Here is a 21,290-nt window from a genome sequence, read left to right on the forward strand (position 1 = left end):
CTTTGTAATTATACATTTATGAAATTGATTATTTGATTATCTTGTCCCTCCCCTAGAACAGTGCCCAACACAGAATAGGAATTCAATTAACATTTGTTGAATGGACCGAGCAGCCATGTGATAAATGAATTAGTGCTCTGGCTCCCTCCAAGCCTTCAGTTAACCAAAGATATTCCCAGTGTCCTTGAGGTGAAACCGTAATGGAACCTGGGTGTGTGTAGTGCCCCTCCATTTGCTCCTAGTCCTCGCTTCCCTCGGAGACTGGGCCAGGGACGCCCGGGGGTCTAGAAAGAGCACTACTTCCCTCCTTTAACGCGGCTACCTAGCAGCGTCCGCCGGCGGTGATGACGTGAGGAAAAGCCGCAAAGCTGGAGGACCGAAGCACGTGGAAGACAGGATCCGCCTCAGGCCGAGCCATTCCTTAAGCTCTCACCCACGGCTCCGAAGCGAGTCCTCTCAGCCGCCGGAGGGCGGTGCTCACAGAGCCTTCGACTCTATGGTCATTCTCGCCCCCTCCCGTGAGCAAGAGCGACCAGAAACCTCCTATATACTTCCGTTTCCGGCCCGGCCTCTCTCTTTCCCTGCCGATATCGCTCTCGCAAACATGGTAGGACTTTGGGGAGCGGGCCCGGTAACATCCAGTTTAATCTTTTCGCCCCCTTAGACGGAGGTTATCCCAGGCTGGCTCTAGATCCACGCGTGGACTCGTGGTACCAAAGAAACCCAGTGATGTCGGGATCGACCCCGAAGGCACTGGGCTTCGGGGCCAGGAAATGAAGTGATGGGATCAAAGAGGTAGACTTAGCCGGGGGTGGAGGGAACATGCACTCTCTGCACTTCGGGGCCTGGCGGAGGCCGCTGTACCACCTTGTAGTCGAGTGTTGTGTGCTAGCGAGGAGTCTGAGAGTCGAGCCCTCATGGGATGTCTTAGCTTCAGCTGGATCGGTTAGGGCGTTGTGCAGTTGGTATTTAATAACGCTGCTTGTCCTGAACTGTTTCTTTGCTAGGTGAACGTTCCTAACCCGCCGTACTTTCTGCAAGAAGTGTGGCAAGCACCAGCCCCACAAAGTGACACAGTACAAGAAAGGCAAAGATTCTCTTTATGCCCAGGGTAAGACGGTCTGAACGTAATTTGATTTCATTCGGGAACTAGTATAATACATTAGCAGTCCCGTGCCTCCCCCAACCTGGGTTTTGTTATTTCTGCTGGAAAGATAAAACCTGTAAGACGACTTTTCCGTGTGGCGGTTGTGATTTATTATCTTTGGTATACCGTAACAAATAACTTCATTCCCCAGGAAAGCGGCGTTATGACAGGAAGCAGAGTGGCTATGGTGGGCAGACTAAGCCGATTTTCCGGAAAAAGGTTAGTAGTAATTACTATTTGACGTGCTTCCCACTTACTGTGGAAAAGACCTTGCATTTTTCTCTAGCCCACACTGTACAGTGCAGGTGTGTGTTTTCATAGTTTCAGTGGAGTTTTCTCCCTTACCTGCAGTGACACGTCTAGTAGGCAGTGGAGCTGGGAGTGCAACCCGGGTCTGACTGTAGTCTACAATCCTGCACTATCTCAGTGTTTTATTATTTTTGTCCTTCCCTTTTTAAAGAGGCAAACATCAAGTAAAAGGGAATGTACCCTGCTGTCCTATGGACTGAAGTTCGAGTACAGCAGTGAATCCTTTCCTTTGCCCTGTTCCCTGTCTGTTATACCCTAGTGAATCCTCAGCCCTTGCTTATAGTGACAATTGCTCTCTTACTTTGCTTCTCGGTTCAGAAGCCTGCAGTCTGCTACTTACCTCATGACGTTTTAAAGCTCTTTAAAATCCTCATCTAGGCCTTCCACTGCTCTCCTGAATTCTCATTTCAGGCCAGATGAGTTACTCTTCTGCCCTAGGTGATTGGCTACTCCTTAAAGTTGCCAGTGCCTGGAACAGCATTCCTATGAACATAGCATTTCTTTTGGTGCTTTGCTCATTCAGCCTCATTCCAGAAAGTACTAAGGAATAACGTTAGTGTTCGTTTAGGTGCCGTAAATGGTTTGATCTCAAGGTGGTAAAGGGAATGCCAGATTGCCTTTCCACATTCAGCTAACTTGTTTGGGGGGGGGCAGATTCTGCCTAGGCTTTGGCTTTTCTGAGAACTGCGAACGGGCAGAAGTAGAATTCTGATTATAGAAGTAGACTTAAAAAGTTGATTAGTGTACCTTGAGTTAAATAAATACAGTCAAATGCACATAAATTGTAGACGTAATTTTAGGTAGTCTCCAGAGAATTGATCTAAAGTAACAATTATTAACCCCATTTCATGAGAAATTTGTGTTTAGTTCATAGTTCCATGCACTTGGTTGACCCATTTTTGGTTATGGGGAGTACAACTATGGAGAGCTGGTGAAAGGCCACAAGCTCAAGGTGGTGTGATGAATGCCTATTTGATAAGAAGTTCTTTGGGATGTTTGATGGGAATGGAGAATTTGATGGCAATTAAGTAACCTACCTTTGCCATTAAATTTCCTATTAAATGCACTGATTTTTCACATTTCTGTTTTCTCCCTATAGCTAAAGTCAAATTGCCACAACTGTCATTTGCAAAGCTTCTCTTTAAGTAGTACTCAACCCAACAGTCCTGTTTTGAAGGATTTTCTGCAGTAATTTATGAAGGGCTTGATCTCATTTTTTCCAGGCTAAAACTACAAAGAAGATTGTGCTGAGGCTTGAATGTGTCGAGCCCAACTGCAGATCTAAGAGAATGCTGGCTATTAAGAGATGCAAGCATTTTGAACTGGGAGGAGATAAGAAGAGAAAGGTATATCATTACGGGTGGAAGTGCCATCTTTTCTATTGGGAGAGGTGAACGTTTCTCCCCACTTACTGATGGTGGAATCAGGAACGGGGCAATCCTCTTAAAATAACTAGATGCATAGCCGAAGGTAGAGGCTTTTGGTGTTGGTCTTGGCCTGAGTAGTAGAGGGATAATGAGGAGACTTGACTTAAAAGGTGGTGATCCCTTGAAGGGGGATAGACCATGTACTTGAGGGAATAGAGGTTCTTTGCAAAATAAAAAAACTCACTTTTTTTTCCTGTTCCATTACAGGGCCAAGTGATCCAGTTCTAAGCTTCGTATTTTGTTACATTATGAAGACAGTAAAATCTTGAGGTTCCATTCACTTCATTGGGTCGCAGTTGGTCTTGTAAGAAGGAAATAAACTAGTGCCATCAATAAAATTCCCCTTGTGGGGCAGTTTATGCCTGATGATTCTTCTGGGTACTTTGCTCATTTGGGATTGAATCTGAACTGGCTGAACTCACATCAAACATGGTGATCATCCAGTTTGGCGCTTCAGTTAAATGGGGTTTCATGGGATTCCTTTTGCTGTTAAGCAAGGGTTATTAGTTATCATGGGACATAACTAGAGTCCCATGGTAACTAACAATTATACATGCATAGTGAATGTAAAGTTTACCATGCAAAATAATTGCTCTCCTATAACCTTGCTACTTCAGTCATTTAATGAGGAATTTAGGCCCAGTTTTCTATGCAGAGCATACTATTATGTATTCTGTGTTCAGATTTAATTCTCCTAATTGACGTACCCCCTCAGATTTCAAAGTAGACGTAAATTCTCATGTTGAAAAAACTGCAGAGGATATACTTCCTAGTGAATTAAGCTGCCTGGCAGAATTTAACAGGGATATCTGTCCATTTTTAAAGATGTCTAATCATTGCAAATTTTAACATCCTTTTCCTCTTTGTATGCTATTGTATACCTGATTCTTACTTTTCATACTTAAGCAGCAAAACTGGAGGTGAAGCACATAAGTGATACATTTTGGTAACTGGAAGTATGTCTTGGTGAGATGGAGCAGTTTTCTTCCAAATTGCCTTGTTTCTGTGGGTGATTGGGTTTATGAGTTTTAGCAACTGATGATTACTCCTCCAATTTTATTGAAAATAATTGGTAATCACCTGACAGGCAAAGGAATCGTTATAACATGCAGAGGGCCTTTTTTGCCCCTTGCTAATTTTGTGCTGTTGTGCGATCAGGATGGGTGAGCTGCGGCCTTGGGTTGTGTGGGAGATGGGTGATTGTGAAAGGGGCGAGGTGATGAGTCGGCTTGAAGCTTTGACTACAGATTGGTCCTCAGGCAAATCAACGGTAGGAAAAGGAGGGAATTCTAATGTCCAGAAATTCCTTGAAAATGATCCACTCCCCAGGGCGCCTGGGTGGCTCAGTCATTTTAAGTGTCTGACTCTCCCCTGCACCACCCCCTTAAAAAATGATCCATTCCACACAAACCCCAGTCTGAAGATCATTGCCTCATCACATCCTGGAAAGGAGGCAGCTTAAAGGGGAGAGGGGAGGGTACTCCGGCCAGAGGTCATAAGGTATCAACTATTGCTGGTGGAAGTAAACCAACTGCATTTGTTGGATCTAGATTGCAAACAACCTTAGGATTTGGAAACCTGTGTGGTGGAGTGTGTCTTGACGAGATGGTTCCATAAAAATTCAGTAATGTGGCAACCCAAGGTAATGGGTTATTCCTGCTGGGGTATTTTTTGCCCTTCATTTAAAGTAGTTTTGTTTTTATCTTCCTTTGTGCTAAGATTGTACCTAAGCAGTGCCATCCAAGCACCTCAGTAGGCAGTCGTTTAAGGGTTAAAAGTCTGGGCTGAAATCTTGGCTGCAGTTTGTAGTGGGTAAGTACCTGCCTCGGTTGTTGGTGAGGCTTCAAATGGCTCAATATACTTCATACATCTAGAACAGTGCCTGCCACATACTAAAGTGCCCAATAAATCACAGCTATTATTTCTTATCAATTTGTTTCAAAAGCTTTTTCCCAAAATGTTGTCTAAAGATCCCTCTGGAAGTTTTTATAAAGCTCCACTGTGGAAAATTTTATTGTACAGGACAGCTAAAGTGGGAATGGAAGAAAAGGGAGACGTAGGGGAGTCACTTTGGCAACAAAATACACATTTTTTCTTTCTGAAGTAGAGGCTTAAACTCAGGACCCTGAGATAAAGACCTGAGCTGAGATCAAGATTCGGACGCTTAACGTAACAGATGAGCCACAGGGGCTGCAACAAAGTACACGTTTTAAAGAAGGCTTTTGAGTGTAGTCTAGGTTGCTGCCAGCCGAAGTAAAACGGTGCCTGTGGGATTTATCTTAGTTTTTAAATCTGAAGTCCACTGATAAAACCCAAGCTTTTTCTTCTCAGGCAGGAGCTGTGTGATCATGCAGTCAGGAATACAGGCCAACCCCTGACCCAACGAAGCAATAGAGATGGTATGAAAACGAGGTCCACCGATCTCCTGCAGGTTTACCATAGCCACGGCCCAGGCTAAGTCTGAGAGTGGGCGTTCCCACACCTCAATGTTGTCTTCCTGAAAAGTAAGCCAAGAAAATAGGTGTGATAGCTTGGTAACTAGCAAGAAGCTGCCTTTTGGTAGTGGCATTCAGTATTATTGTCAGAACTACTGAGCACTTCTGGGAAAAATTAAAATCCTACAGCATGCTTTGGAAGTGAAGTAATGGTTAGCAAAAAAGGAGCCTCATTACTGATTATAATATGAAGATTGAAAGTGAATATTCTCAAAAGACAAGTGCACATCCTCCTAATGTAACAGATTTAGGCCCAGGACAATGGTGGTACTTGGGCATAAAGCCATTCCATCTTAAAACATTTGGATGAACTGTAAACTAAAGGCAAAAGAGGAACTGTTCCCAGCCAGTTCTATTTTCTCCCATAGGACATTACTTACTGTACCTTTCTAAGCCGGTACCCCTGCTTGCCCAAGGGGTCCTGGTTGATGGCAATTACATCCTTATCCTGAAGGAGGGCTTTGGCTTGAGGGCTGATGTGTCGGAGGTCATTGGACATGAGTAATGGAGCAGCCATGATAGCCCACAGGGCCATCTGAGTTACCTGCTGGTCCCAGCTGAGGCCAAAGTTACCAATCACTAACTGGGACAAAGAAGAGCAAGAATTTAAATGAAAAAAGGAAACATTTTTAAAGTTGCCTAGACATACAGAAGCCACTTTCTATGGCACCCTGCTCTGAGTATTCTCGGGTAAGGCCTGCTTCCGGGAATGTTGCCTTCTGATTTACCTTGAAAAATCAATTAGGAAACAGGTCCACTGCAGGGGCTTGAACAAGGAGGGCTTACCATATCTGGGTCATTCCAACCCCCTGGTCCTGCGACATCAACAATTCTCTTCTGGTTAGAAGATGTCCAGGCCAAGATACTCTTTACACTTTGCCAAGAATCATAAACATCCTCAAAATTTCTCCAGTGATTGCAGTACTGTCGGATTTCTGTGTAATTGGGCTGTGAAAACAGACATAACTCTTCTGTTTACTTTCTACTGACATTCTTGCAAGATGAAAACAGTCAAGTTTAAAGGAGGCACGTGTAGCCTCTTTAGTGTACAGATTAAAGGTCTCTATGAGAGCTAAATCCCTATTATAATAGAATTTCATCATAAGAAGTCTGCTTCAGAAGTAGACCATTAACTTAAAATCTCTCCTTAAAATGGCTTTAACACTTTATGCTGGAAATTTGCCAAATGGTAGCTAAGTATCGGGATTATGGAAGATTTTGATTTTTTTCACAACTTACTGTATTTTCACACTTTCCTAAAATGGACATGTATCACTTCTATAAACAGAAATAACTAAAATGATCTTTATAAGTAAAAAGAAAAGCTGCAAAATTACATAGGACATGCAGGCATAGGATAAGGCAATCTAAATCCTAGGCACATAATTTGTTAATGGAACGAATACAAGTCTGAAATAGAGAGGTAGAGTATTAGAGGTTTACAATGTTGAGAAAGAGGGGAGAGTATTCTGCAGAGATTAGAAGGGAAGAACGGATTCAATCTATAAGTAATTATTCAACACTTACCACAAGCTAGGGATATAGTGATAAAGTCAGACAAGGTCCCTGCCTTCCTGGAGCTTACATTCTAGTGGGGGAGACAGACAATAAGCCAGTCAACAAATAATTCCATACAGTGCTAAGCTCTTACCAGGAAATTCAGCTCGATGTGATAAAGAATAAACGGATAGAGCGCTATTTTAGAGGAGAAGAGCTGTCTGAATATGTGGTATTTGGTTTGGGACTTCAATGTTAAGAAGGAGCCAGCCATTTAAAAATCTTGGAGGAAGAATGTACCAGGCAGAGAACAAAACGCAAGTGTAAAGTCCCTGAGGCAGCAGCAGGCTTGTGTGCTTGAGTGACAGAAAAAAAACCCAGTGCAGTCATGGAAAGAGTGAGGGGAGGTTGGAGGCAGGCCAGGATGAGATCAGTGGAGTGTGACTTTATTCCAAATGCAATGGGAAGCCAATTAAGGCTTTTTTTCAGCAGGGGAGTGATAGGATTTACATTTTAACGAGATCACTGTGGTGCTCCTTGGAAAATGGATGGCAGGACAGTGGAAGCAGACCAGACTGATGGTGCAGTCAGGGCGGAGATGGTGGTGGCGTGGAAGATCAGGGTGGATGCAACAGAGATGGAAAGAAGTGGGCTGATTCAGAATGTGTTTTGTAGATAGTACTGATAGGATTGCTGGTGGACAGGCTGTGAACTGTGCGACAAAAGGGAGATTCAAAGATGACTGATTTCCCAGGTGAGGGTAGCTTAGAATCCAATTACAGCAGTGGAGAGGGTGAGAAGTGGTTGGACCCTGAGAGAGATGGTAGGATAAGCCTGTTAAGTAAGGTTGGACTTTGAAGGAAACCCTTCGTCTCCTTTGTTCTCAAGTTCTGAAAATCTATCAGCAAGGCTCTGTTGGAGTCTGTGCTCACTAGCTCACCTTACGAAAAGGCCACATATAAAGGGGCCACTCACAGGAATACACAATGCTTCTGCCAGTCCTGTTCAGGGCCAAGGACATACGCTTATAACCTGTGTGAGAAAACAATGGGTAAAATAAGGGAAAGAAGGGAATTTCCAGCTGGTGCTGTGTATTTTAAAAAGAGGCTGCCAGGAAGGGCCATGGTTATATTTTAAACCAGCAGCAGAGACAGGTGGCTGCTCTGTGATTAAATTGTGTTTAGTCCCTCCCAGACTGCTGGGATTATTCTCAGGAGGTAGTGTGGGATGGTGCATACACTGACGAAAGGCAGGAATGAAGATGTTCTTTTCTCTGGGACTGACATTCCAGATGCTTTCCCAAGTGCTCTTATGGAAAGTTACAATTACTATTTGTAATGAACTCGGAGCCCTCTTGAATGAAACGTGCACATTATTAGCTATGATTAGGCATGCATGGATTTTACATGCATGCATGAATGAATGCATGGACAAACTGAAAGAAAAGAAGAGGTAGGAGTTCTGACAATATTGAGAATAATTATTTCCAGTATTGTGACTGAGCCTTTAAAATGTGAAGGTGAGCTCTTTGGAATGCTCCAGTTACCCTGGCCTCCAAGTTCCTCCCTTTGCTCAGGGCTAAATCATACCTTTTTCCAAATGTTCCACACTATCACAGTAACAACCATCAAATTTTAGCAGATCAACTCCCCAGTCAGCAAAGGTCTTGGCATCAATGTCGTAGTGTCCAAAACTCCCAGGGAAGCCTGCACAGGTTTTATTTCCAACATCTGCATAAATTCCTAGCTTCAGTCCTTTGCTATGGACCTGAAAAGAGAGAAAAGGATCACCACAATAGAAGGGCAATCATGAAGTAGAGAGAACCATTCTAGGCTGGGGGCACAGATAAGTATATTTCACTAGGTATCAAGGGCTTCTTTTTTCACAAACCCCCCAAATTATCCAGGTGAGTTAGCTGGGAGACAAAGTCTCTATCTAATGCTGCAGAGTTCAAACTATATATGTAAGCTACGATACAGAACTAAAGGGAAAGCTATCACTCTCATCTTTTTCTGGTGGGATCCTAAAAGTTGCCTTTCCATGGCAATGATACAATTATCTGGACAAAGACTCTCACCATGACCATACATACCTTAGGCTCTTCTGTGCCCTCTTCTCAAGTAGGCCTCACGTTACTTCAGCAAGAACCCTGCTAAGTCATCTCCCTACCCCTGATATCTGATCAAGTTCCTCATCCCCTGCCCTTCATGTCTAACTCCTTGGCCTGCCTGCCTTTAGCAAGAATCCTCTTGCCCTTGATGTCTCCTCTTGGTAATTTTCCATCCACTGACCCCCTGAAGTCCGCTCATTGACTATAAAACCCCACTTGTCTTTGTTGTCTTTGAAATTGATCTTGGCTCTGTGTCCTATTGCAGTAGTACTGAATACATCTGTCTTCATTGTGTTTAACTAGTGTCCAGCTCTATTACCCTTAATTTCCAGAATATATTCCTTCTATCTTCTACTTTATACTACAATTGTAATAGCTGCTCAAAGCATATGGAAATATATGCACACATGTCAAGAACCAAGTTCCCTTTTCCTTCTAGAGAATTCAGTGGTTTCAGCGAAAGAACTTCTCCAGGACAGGCCTCAAGAGCTATTGCAAAACAAGGATCTACTGATGGAATGAGAATTCTACCTGATAAGCCTTACACTTTGATATTCAGATAATAGCAGCTATTTTACTTTCTCAGTTTTTCTGAATAAGCTTCAGTACAAAAGTGCGTACAGTCTCCTGAATGAAAGAGAATTATCTATAAGCTCACATAATCAGCAAGGCCTCGGATCCCACTAGGAAAGCGTTTTGGGTCTGCCTGAAGTCTGCCATTTGAATCTCTCTCAGGAGCCATCCAACAGTCATCAATGCAGAGGTACTCATAACCTACATCCTTCCAGCCCTCTGACTCCATGAGTTCTGCCATCTGCATGAAGAGCTTCTCACTGTAAGAGAAATTCCAAAAATCGTTGCCATTCATTAAATAAATGGAAAGGCATCTTGGGGTTTTGCAAGTTTTTTCAACCCAGTTACTACTCAGTTCCGTAGTAATCAGTGCAAGGTAAAATGGACTGGGCCCTTTTTTTACTCCCCCCTGCCTGAATACTTCCACCCTAAGAACCTCACACAATGAGGCATGAGAAATACATGAAATTGAAAAGGTAATTAGAACTAAGAAGAAAGTTCTGTAAAGTAAGAAACTACAAAGTTACTATAATCAATAGCTTCCTTAGATATCAACAATAACCTGTTTGAAAAAGAAATACCATTCACAAGAGCAACTAAAAACACAACAGAAAAACTAAAATACATAGAGATAAATTTAAGGCATGGACAGGACCCATAGGAATGTTCCCAAATGATTTCAGTAAATGTAGAGACGTTATTTTGCTCTGGGATAAGAAAACTCAATATTAAAACACACCTTTATACATTTTTAAAATAAGCTCCACGCCCAGTGTGGAGTCCAACACAGGGCTTGAACTCACGCACTGAGATCAAGACCTGAGCTGAGATCAAGAGTAGGACGCTTAATCCTACTGAGCCACCCAGGCATGTTTTATACATTTAATAAAACCCTGAACAGACCCCAAAAGGACTTTTTAAGGAAGTTGGCAACATGATTCAAAATTTCACCTGAGAGATAAAACACATGAACATTTTACGAAAGATAAATGAAGCTGGTACAGTACCAGTAGCATTAGAATACACAAATCAATGGAATTAAAGAGAAAGTTCCAAAAGAGATCCTTCCAGCCATCTGGTACCATGGAATCTAGTATACACATATTTTTTTAAAGATTTTATTTATTTTTTGAGAGCACAAGTGAGCATGCATGCACAAGCAGGGGTGGGGGGAGGGGCAGACGGAGAGGGAGAAGCAGCCTCCCCACTGAGCAGGAGACCCCAGGACCCCGGGATTGTGACCTGAGCTGAAGGCAGATGCTTAACCAACTGAGCCACCCAGGTGCCCCAGGAATTTAGTAATATATTAAATGTGGCATTCTTTATAGGAAAATAAAGTGCAGGCGGGTTAAAGATTTAAATATTTTAAAAATCCATAAAAATACTCTAGAAAATGTAGGTGACTATATTATCTTCAGGTAGGTAAAGACTTTCTCAACATGATGTCAGGGCCAGAGATCATAAAAACCAACATAAGCTGGAACGACCAAATTTATAATATATGACAGACCAAACACACATACACACACAACCCCAAAACCAAACCCAAAACATTTCAACTAAAAAATAATTAAGTGGAAATAAAAACATCAGATAGGCAAAGTTTTAAAAGAATGACAAAAATGCAGTGGTAGCCAGGGTGTGGGGAAATAGACATTCTCATACACTGTTCTTGGGAATGTGCATTTGTAAACCTTTTGGGGAGGATATGTAACAAAACAGTTTGATATGTAACATACCTTTGGATCCAGTAATTACACTTCTAAGGAAAGAATATTATGATGTACAAGGATGGTTAACACAGCTTCACAATAATAATAAAAAAAACTGAAGAGCTTGAATAGCTATGGACAAGAGATTGCTTAAATAAATTATATACATATAATTTGCATTTATGAAGCGCGTATTCTGTGCCAGGAAAACTTTATTTTCATTATACTCTACTACCTACATTTTTTGCAATGATCATGCATTAGTTTTATTATCAGCTATAAAAATAAGCCAACCACCACTTAGAAAAAAAGGAAAAGACAAAAAGAAATATGTGATGCAACCTACATTCCGCATCCCAGCATTAAGCCACTATAGCTTTGAACTGTGTCTGTGAGCATCTGTGATTCATCTCCATTTATTTTGTGCACCAAAGCCAAGAGAGGTTATTTTTTGGGTCCAGGAATGCTCAAAAATTTTTCCATATAAATTAATGGTAATTACTTCTTCACTTTAAGCCATTTCTGCTTATGGAACACTCAACTTTTGGACAGCGGGGGAAACCTTTATAAAATTCCTTCAGGTCAACCTTCGAGCCAGATGCCACACTCAAGGGCGAGGGGGTGGGCATATAGAGACTCCACGGTTTTTCTAAACTCCCTCCAGTTACAGCCAAGGAACCGCTGACCCAAAAAGCAGAAGCAATAGCACGTGTCTTAGTCCTCTGTCTCTCCTACTCACCCCAGCTGTGGTCACTACCAAGGCCTGGCAGACATAGGCAGAACAGCAGTTCACAAGAAGGGTCTGAACAGAACTGGATGGTGAATGGATGAAGTCCCTAGTTGGGTGATCCGGCACAGACAGACGGAGAAGCAGGGGCTGCTGACCCGACTCCTACCGAAGGAGGAATCACGCCGGAGAAAGTTAGGGCTAGTTCCCAACCAGGGCCGTTTGCTGGGGATAAAAACGCAGAAGCAGTAGGGGAGCCCTCCCTCAGGCTCAAATGTTCCCTCTGCGACCCTCTATCCCCTCAAACAGAGACAGACACACAGAAAGGCGAACGCAAAGGGGTTACTCCGTATCTCTTATACCTGATACAGGAATCCGGCTCTTCTTGGCAGTCAAGGTTGCACATGAAGCGCTCCCAGTGCAGCCAGCCCATGGTAGGGGTCATCGCCAAGCCATTGTCCAGGGCCCTGGCCCCAGGAAAGCTCCAAAGAACCAGGGACACGAAGCGAAGCGCCAGCAGGAAGCCCTGCTGCAGCACTCTGCTTTTCAGCTTCATCGCCACCGTAAAGCAGTACGGATTTCCACCGGTAATCTGGGCTTTTAAGTTTAACTTTAGAGGCGGACCAATCACCGGTGAGTTATTAAATGATGACGTTATTGTTTCTCAGGCAACTGGGACGGTTATCCCCAGAGGCGGACCAATGATCAGTCACGTAAAACGCACCGCAGCCAATCACACTCCTCCATTCTTGATATTGGCCCGCCCTGTTTCCGTACCAGAAGGAAGTGCGGCACTTTAGAGATCCCGAGTCTAAGCCGAGAGTTGCTCACGTGACCGAGATCTCACATGACGTAGGTGATCACGTGATCAGTCGCTTACGTGAGCAGAAGTAGTTCTGGTCGTCGTCTACCGTCTCGCTATAGCCGTTTGAGGGAAGAAGGAGGAAAATTATCCGGTATCGTTAGAGGTTGGTGTGTGGGTGGGAACTGGGGGCCCGAGGGTGGTGATGATGAAGACCAAAGCAGGATCCGCGGGCCGCCTCCGCCTTTTCCGTTCCCTGCTTTCCCCTCCCCCGCTCCCCCTCCCCCCCATCTCAGTGCCGGGAAGCCGCCTTTGCTGCGCCTGGTGGGGAAATGGTGGACGTTCGTGACTGTGTATGTGTTTTTGTATATCTGTCTGTCTGGGCGGGTCTCAGGGGACCCTTAAGAGAAACTTTAAGGTGAAAACGCTTGAAAACCAGGTCCCTGGATTAGGAAAAACAAATATTGAGACCAGTGGCCGGAGTGCTGGTCTATCCATTCAGGCACTTAGTCCCCACTGATTGTCTGTAGGGGGAGGCACCAAGTGAATTTTATCTGTAGAGTCACATCTAGGCAAATGCTGCGTGCCTGACAGAGGCGCTCAAATGTTTTAACTGAATTGAATATTTAAATAACGTTTATTTTTCTACTTAATAACAGTCTACATGTTCAGTTTTGAACATTCAAAAAATAACAGTAAGCTATGAATTAAAAAAAAATACATGTAATTCATCACCGGGAGATAGCTACTCAGCATTTTGGTGTATAACACACATATAAATACACAATTTCTTAACCCAAATGGAAACCTGGTTCCCACTTCAGCAACTTAGTCCTGGGGGCCTTTCTAGGAGATACAGTAATGAAGTAGAATCTCCCTGCCACTACAGAGGGGATGTTAATTTCTGGAGTGCTACAGGGACATGGAATGGGATTGGTCATCCAAAGATAAGGCATGCAAAACTAGTCCGTCCATAAATCTTGTCACTCAAACCTGGAGATGGTTTAAAGGGAGACTGTTATTTGCAGATGCAGTGTGCCAGGCATATAACAGGCAATTAATAAATGTTTGTTGAATCTTCAGTATAGTTTTATGGCATTTACTACACTTTGTACTTTCTTTCCAAGAGGCCCAGTGTTTCCAGACCATGTCAGATAAGCCATGTACATATATAAAATTTGGAAACTTTATAAATGCAAACATATAAATGGATGTTTTTGCTGAAATAAAATTAATCCATACAATTAAGAATGCACAAGAAAAAATTGAAAAAATAACATTGAAAAAGCCAGAAGCCTGCCACTCAGAGCAATCACTATTAACATTTGCTGCATTCCCCATGTATATATATTTTTCTAACATTTTGTTCCAATTAAGTGATTTTTAAAAATTAAAACTACTACAAAGTATATTGGGTAAAAAGTGAAGATCCACACTCTACCCTCCAGTTCCTGTTTTCTCAGAACACAAATTTGTATTATGTGCTCTCAGATCTTCTGTGCATTTACATACATATATATTTGCATGCTTATATTTTAAAATAAGTAGGATCATATTATGCATATTTTATTAAACAACATTTTGGAAATCTTCCTAGCTCAGGGCTGATCTTTTTTCTTAACAGCTGCATAGGATTTCATTTTAAGGATAAAGTATATTGCAATTCATTCAGCCATTCCCCATTGATGAATAGTTAGGTTTCTAATTTTCAGCCATTACTAACAGTGCAATAGCAGTGAACATTTGTATTTCTGTTGACCAGGTTCCTGGAAGGAATTTTAGTAGGGTCAAAGGATATGTGAACATACATATACATTTTTTTTACATAGTTGAGATTATAAAGCAGCTGTGATCTTTGTTCATAAGATTATAGCATATGTAGCTACTCATGTTATTAAATATTTGTATAATTTTAAAATTAAGTGTGTAATATTCTTAATAAAATACCTTTGGAAGACTATATAGCTCTATAAATCTTTGAATTTGAGGTCATCTCTTTAGGTCACATAATCTGAAATGGATTTATTGTATCAAAAGGCGTGATACATGTTTCCAAATTGCTTTCCAGAAATATTGTATCTACTTTCACTCCTCTAGGAGTGTTCAAGAACCCCGAATATTAACATTGTCTTATCCTCTCTGTTTAATTTTCACTGTCTTGGTGGGTGAAAAATGTTGATTAATTCTGGTTTTAACTTCGATTTCTGATTGATGAGGTTTGAACATTTCTCAGATACCTGTCCTGTATCCTCACATCTGTATCCCCCCATATTTAATCTGTTAATAAGTTCCGCAGAGTCCACTGTTTTGAATGCGTAGAGCACATCTTCCCTATCTTTTTTATTTTTTATTTTATATTTTTTAAGATTTTGTTTATTTGAGAGCGTGCCTGCGCATAAGCGGGGGAAGGGACAGAAGGAGAGGGAGCAGACTCCCCAAGGAGCAGAGAGGCAGAGAGTCCTGCTCAGGGTTCCATCCCAGGATCCTGAGGTCATGACCTGAGCTCAAGGCAGCCACTTAAGCCACTGAGCCACCCAGGCGCTCTCCTTTAAAACTACTGTTGCCGTGGGGCGCCTGAATGGCTCAGGTGGTTAAGCCTCTGCCTTTGGCTCCGGTCAAGATTCCGGGGTGCTTGCTCAGCTGGAAGCCTGCTTCTCCTTCTCCCTCTGCCTGCCGTTCCCTCTGCTTGTGCGCGCGCGCGCGCGCGCTCTCTCTGTCAAATAAGATCTTAACAAACCAAACAAACAAACAAACAAAAAAACTGCTGTTGCCTTAGGTGAATCCCATATGCCTGCTTCAAAGTGACTGGGTTTCTAGCTGATCTTGCTGGTGTCATACCAACCCCCTCTGTTTGAGTTCCACACTGTTGCCAGGGTGATCTATTATTTGAAAGGGCTGTGATTACATCACTTCCCTCCCCTCACTCCCCTGCCCACTTCCCTCTCCTCACTCCCTTGTTTAAAACCCTTAGAAGGCCCTTAGTGTGTTTGTCTATCAATTAAGGTCTTTGGGATCTTACGTCTACCTTGCTGGCCTTATCTCTCACCGTGCCTCGTCCTATTTTATGCTCCATCTGTAATTTTTAAAATTTACTTTTGGGTCCTTGAACTGGTGAGTCTGTTTTATTTAACAATTCTGTGCCAACTGTTAGAATTGACCAACTAGTCCCTGTTTTATACCACCTTTTCACCCTGCCCAGAATTTTGTCATAGCGGGGATAATGATTATTTGCCCTTTTGCTTTTAGTAAAGATGTATAATGCCCCGGTAGGACCATAAACCCTTTCTGGACTTACTGATCTTGTATCCTAAAGCCAAGTACTGGACTTGGCAGCTGAAAAATATAAAAGGAATCTGTGAATTATCCATAATGTCTTTTTTCCACTTATTTCTTAGGCCTTAATGTTTCCCTGATTTTATTAATTGGCATGAGTTCTTTATATAATAAGGATATTAATGTATTGGTGTAAGTATCTTCTCAAATGTGTTGTCTTTAAATTCTGTTTAATCTTACCTTTGATGTAATGAAGTTTTTCATTTTTATGTAATCAGGGATAGCCATCTTGTATTTGTTCACATCTTCCAGTGATTTTGTTGCTGTTAATTTTTTATGCCTTTTATGTTCTGACTGTGATGTTAATATATGTTCAGTGTAGAAAACTTAGAACATACAGAAATGTCCAAAGAAGATATTCCTTTAATCAAAAAGTTCCCATAATCCTACTGGCCAGGAATAACCACTATTATTGGTATCCAACACGTAATAGATATTGAGTAAATGATGGCCGGGTGAAAGAATTAAAAATTTAGTGTAGACTTATTATTTATATGAATGTTTTAGAAAAGAGCTATCCATGTGAGTTTTATTAGTTTGCTTTTTTTCTCTTAGTATATTATGAACATTTTTCCATGACAATAGTCTTCTAATTTTTTTCAGCTACACCGAAATCACATTGAGCCAAGCTTGCCACCAAGAGCCCAACAGTCACCATGATGCTGAGCACAGAAGGCAGGGAGGGGTTCGTGGTGAAGGTCAGGGGCCTGCCCTGGTCCTGCTCAGCTGATGAAGTGATGCGCTTCTTTTCCGATTGTAAAATCCAAAATGGTACATCAGGTATTCGTTTCATCTACACCAGAGAAGGCAGACCAAGTGGTGAAGCATTTGTCGAACTTGAATCCGAAGATGAAGTGAAATTGGCTTTGAAGAAGGACAGAGAAACCATGGGACACAGATATGTTGAAGTTTTCAAGTCCAACAGTGTTGAAATGGATTGGGTGTTGAAGCATACAGGTCCGAATAGTCCCGATACTGCCAACGATGGCTTCGTCCGCCTTAGAGGACTCCCATTTGGCTGTAGCAAGGAGGAGATTGTTCAGTTCTTTTCCGGGTTGGAGATTGTGCCAAATGGGATGACGCTGCCGGTGGACTTTCAGGGGCGGAGCACAGGGGAGGCGTTTGTGCAGTTTGCTTCACAGGAGATAGCTGAAAAGGCCTTAAAGAAACACAAGGAAAGAATAGGGCACAGGTACATTGAAATCTTCAAGAGTAGCCGAGCTGAAGTCCGAACCCACTACGACCCCCCTCGAAAGCTCATGGCTATGCAGCGGCCAGGTCCCTATGATAGGCCAGGGGCGGGCAGAGGGTATAATAGCATTGGCAGAGGGGCAGGGTTTGAAAGGATGAGACGTGGTGCCTATGGTGGAGGGTACGGAGGCTATGATGACTATGGTGGCTATAATGATGGATATGGCTTTGGGTCTGATAGATTCGGAAGAGACCTCAATTACTGTTTTTCAGGAATGTCTGATCATAGATATGGAGATGGTGGGTCCAGTTTCCAGAGCACCACAGGGCACTGTGTACACATGAGGGGATTACCTTACAGAGCCACTGAGAATGATATTTACAATTTTTTCTCACCTCTTAACCCCATGAGAGTGCACATTGAAATTGGACCCGATGGCCGAGTTACTGGTGAGGCAGATGTTGAATTTGCCACCCATGAAGATGCCGTGGCAGCAATGGCAAAAGACAAAGCTAATATGCAACACAGATATGTGGAGCTCTTCTTGAATTCTACTGCAGGAACAAGTGGGGGCGCATATGATCACAGCTATGTAGAGCTCTTTTTGAATTCTACAGCCGGGGCAAGTGGCGGTGCTTATGGTAGTCAAATGATGGGAGGGATGGGCTTATCCAACCAGTCTAGTTACGGAGGTCCTGCTAGTCAGCAGCTGAGTGGTGGCTATGGAGGTGGTTACGGTGGTCAGAGCAGTATGAGTGGATACGACCAAGTTCTGCAGGAAAACTCCAGTGACTACCAGTCAAACCTCGCTTAGGTGAAGGAACAGTAACCCCCTATTACAGAATAAAAGCTCTGCATTTATGGGAGTTGTAGAATGAGAGTGATGTCTAGTATATCCAGTATGATTGGGAAATGGGAAATATCATTGATTCTGATCACCCTTGGTCAGCTTGCTTTCTTTCTTTCTTTTCTTTCTTTCTTTCTTTCTTTCTTCTCTTTCCTTTTTTTAAAGAAAACAAAAATTAAGTTTAACAGTTTTGCATTACAGGCTTGTGATTCATGCTTACTGTAAAGTGGAAGTCAAGGTTTTACAACTTCAAGCTCAGTAATTTCGAACACTGAAACATTCACCTAGGGTATAATAACAACGTTCAGTATTGACCATAACTGTTAAAACAATTTTCAGCTTTCCTCGAGGTAGTTATGTTGTAGGAGTGTACCTAAGCAGTAAGCGTATTTAGGTTAAAGCAGTTTCACTTATGTTAAATGTTGCTCTTATACCACAATACATTGAAAACTTTGGATGCATGTTGAGAAACATGCTTTTCTGTAATACAAATATAGGAGCTGTGTCTACGATTCAAAGTGAAAACATTTGGCATGTTTGTTAATTCTAGCTTTTTGGTTTAATATCCTGTAAGGCACGTGAGTGTACACTTTTACTTTTTTTTTTTTTTAAAGATCTGGGACAATTTTGAGATGTAATACCAATACCTTAGGAGTTTGGTCATGTCGTTTGTATGAGATTCTGAGGCTTTGATTTAAATCTTTCCTTGTATCGTGATTTCCATTAGATGTATTGTACTAAGTGAAACTTGTTAAATAAATCTTCCTTTTAAAAACTGGAAAAAATCTTGTACAGCGTGATTTGTTTTAATGTTCTAGCATACGAACCATTTCTTTTTTTTTATTATGTTCAATTAGCTAACATGCAGTACATCATTAGTTTTTGATGTAGTGTTCATCGATTCATTAGTTGCCTATAACACCCGGTGCTCACCACCTGGTTACCCCAGCCCCCCACCTCCTCCCTTCTGTAACCCTCAGTTTGTTTCCCGGAGTCCAAAGTCCCTCATGGTTTGTCTCCCTCTCTCACTTCTTCCCATTCATATGAACCATTTAATTTATCTATTAGAGCGCGTGCACAAGCACAAGCAGGGGGAGAGGCAGGCAGAGGGAGAAGCGGACTCCCTGCTGAGTAGGGGGCCCGAAGTGGGACTGCATCCCGGGACCCCTCTGATCATGACCCTAGCAGAAGGCAGATGCTTAACAGACTGAGCCATTCAGGTGCCCCGAACCATTTCTTTGATACAAGTCTTCTGCCCTTGACATTTAAATTGTTTTTAGTTTTAAAGTTTTTATAAACACATTAGTATCTTTATACATACATTGTTGCATATATCATTAATTATTTCTAAACTATATGCCTAGAAGTGGAATTGCTGAGTCAAAGGTACCCACATTTTTAAGGCTTTCGATTTACATTATCAGAAAGATTATGTATGGTACTTTGTGTTTGCACCAGGGGTGTATGCCAGCCCCCCCAGCCTCCTCAGTGATGCATACTATTCTTGATCTTGGCTAATTTGTTAGTTGAAAAATGGTATCCCATTGCTATTTTAATTTGTTTCTTTAATATTAAGGTGGAGTAATTTTTGTTTCTAAACTACTCATCTCCACATCCACAGGACTATCGAGCTACTCTGGAGACTAGATTTCATCAAGACAGCATTCTCCCAAAGCCAAGAAGTAAAAGCAAATACATCCCCTTCCTTTCGTTTAATCACAAATGGAAGATCTAAGGCACTTTTATATGTTTTAAAAAAGAAATAAACCTGTGTTATATAAATAATTCAGTCTCCTCTGTGAATTTATTAATAGTCTCTAAACAGCCTTTAGGGTTTTTCAGGGCAGTTAAAGCTTGTTCTTAACCATTGGTCCTCAAACTTTAGTGAGCCCCAGAATCATCTTCAGGGCTTGTAAAAACATTGGTTACTGGGCCTCACTCCTAGAGTTTCTGAAGTTCGGTACTTCTGGGTTTGTGTTTAAGAATCTGCTGATGCTTTTGGTCCCAATGACCACATTCTGTGGCCCATCCCTCTCTAATGGCTAAAGGTCTAGAACAGCAGCTTTAAGAGGCAATTTCCTTCGTGATTCCTGATTGCCCCCCCTACATTCCTGTGACAAGTACTTTAAACTTTATGTTAAAGTACAGGTTGCATATGATTATTTACAATATCTTGCACCTCCCAGGAGGACTTCAAAGGCCTGTGACACCAGGGGTTATCTTACATTTCTGCATACGTAGTTGCCATTAACTATTATACCTGTCAATGACTTTCAGGCCTGGATGCCCTCAGGTCACCACCAGCTGCACCTGACTTCTACAAGTCGGTTTTGTGGATCTCCTGATCAGCCAGGAAATGCATTGTTATCTTTGGCTTTGCTTATAGCTTTGGGCCCAGAGAAATGCTCTGAGAGGGGAAGCAAATACCAAATTGGTATTACCTGACTCAATTTTATTCAAGGACACTTTTTATTGAGTATCATTTCTAGTAAATCATTCACACTGAGGGTACAGTGAGAGGTGCTCTGAGATTCTTTAATGACTTCTAATTTCTGTCACAGCTGCCAAGAGAGCAAGAAATCCGTTTTGACTCATGTCATACTGAGCCGGTCATTACCTTGCCCTCCTAAGCTCCTTCAGGAAGCCTTTCTCAGGGAGTTCACAAGTAGGTGTTTTGCTTTCTACGCCGCTCAGTTAATTTTCCAGAACGTTCTCTAAGTATGAGCACAGATTCTCCAGGTAGCCACTAGATGTCACCAAATGCCAGGAAAGGATTGGCTGAGATCTGTGCTCAAAGGTGTTTGCAGCCTCTTGCTGGGTAAGAACTCCTAAGCGCTTGGGGAAGCGGTCAAAAGAGACCAAGGAGAAGGTTCGCAGTCAGCACTAGAGGTGTGGAAAGGGACAGTAGTACCTGTCAGTAGCAGCACAGATGTACACACACACACACACACACACACACCCCTCTAACTCTCTCAAATCTAACACCCTAACACTACCCAGGAGAGTTTGCTGGGAGGTAAAGTGGGAAACCCACCCATAGCTCCCCAACCACCAAGCCAGGGGATTCATCGCAGAGTATAACCTGTGAGCTACCTGGCTGAAAGGCCCAGGCTGAAAGT

At 42.4% G+C, this 21,290-nt stretch overlaps 4 protein-coding genes across 13 annotated transcripts in view; 2 read left to right on the forward strand and 2 right to left on the reverse strand.

Annotated features, from left to right (window-relative positions):
- Positions 1 to 21,290, reverse strand: part of DLG1 (discs large MAGUK scaffold protein 1) — a 1,062,265-nt gene that overhangs the window by 685,272 nt on the left and 355,703 nt on the right. The window lies entirely within an intron of this gene.
- LOC100472553 (60S ribosomal protein L36a) lies at positions 482 to 3,249 on the forward strand. Its single transcript, XM_034660632.1, is given in 6 exon segments — positions 482 to 607; positions 1,008 to 1,018; positions 1,020 to 1,111; positions 1,299 to 1,366; positions 2,680 to 2,802; positions 3,091 to 3,249. Coding segments are annotated over 6 exon segments (426 nt in total). The 5' UTR covers positions 482 to 496; the 3' UTR covers positions 3,112 to 3,249.
- On the reverse strand, positions 4,867 to 12,607 carry GLA (galactosidase alpha). 2 transcript variants are annotated; one of them, XM_034660602.1, is made up of 7 exons: positions 12,360 to 12,607; positions 9,764 to 9,818; positions 8,465 to 8,642; positions 7,816 to 7,907; positions 6,165 to 6,326; positions 5,764 to 5,961; positions 4,867 to 5,380 (listed from the first exon to the last, which is right to left on the reverse strand). In XM_034660602.1, exons 1-7 carry the CDS (start codon positions 12,551 to 12,553, stop codon positions 5,117 to 5,119), a joined length of 1,143 nt encoding a protein of 380 aa, XP_034516493.1. In that variant the 5' UTR covers positions 12,554 to 12,607; the 3' UTR covers positions 4,867 to 5,116. The 2 variants fall into 2 exon arrangements, with proteins under 2 accessions (XP_034516493.1, XP_002929478.1); XM_002929432.4 differs by having other exon boundaries at positions 9,644 to 9,818; positions 12,360 to 12,604.
- Positions 12,808 to 18,956, forward strand: HNRNPH2 (heterogeneous nuclear ribonucleoprotein H2). 3 transcript variants are annotated; one of them, XM_011237456.3, is made up of 2 exons: positions 12,808 to 12,965; positions 16,736 to 18,956. In XM_011237456.3, exon 2 carries the CDS (start codon positions 16,789 to 16,791, stop codon positions 18,136 to 18,138), a length of 1,350 nt encoding a protein of 449 aa, XP_011235758.1. In that variant the 5' UTR covers positions 12,808 to 12,965; positions 16,736 to 16,788; the 3' UTR covers positions 18,139 to 18,956. The 3 variants fall into 3 exon arrangements, with proteins under 3 accessions (XP_011235758.1, XP_011235759.1, XP_034516463.1); XM_011237457.3 differs by having other exon boundaries at positions 12,823 to 12,953; XM_034660572.1 differs by lacking the exon at positions 12,808 to 12,965 and adding an exon at positions 15,761 to 15,910.

Source organism: Ailuropoda melanoleuca, chromosome 1 (genome assembly GCF_002007445.2).
Source record: "Ailuropoda melanoleuca isolate Jingjing chromosome 1, ASM200744v2, whole genome shotgun sequence".
Classification (NCBI taxonomy): domain Eukaryota; kingdom Metazoa; phylum Chordata; class Mammalia; order Carnivora; family Ursidae; genus Ailuropoda; species Ailuropoda melanoleuca.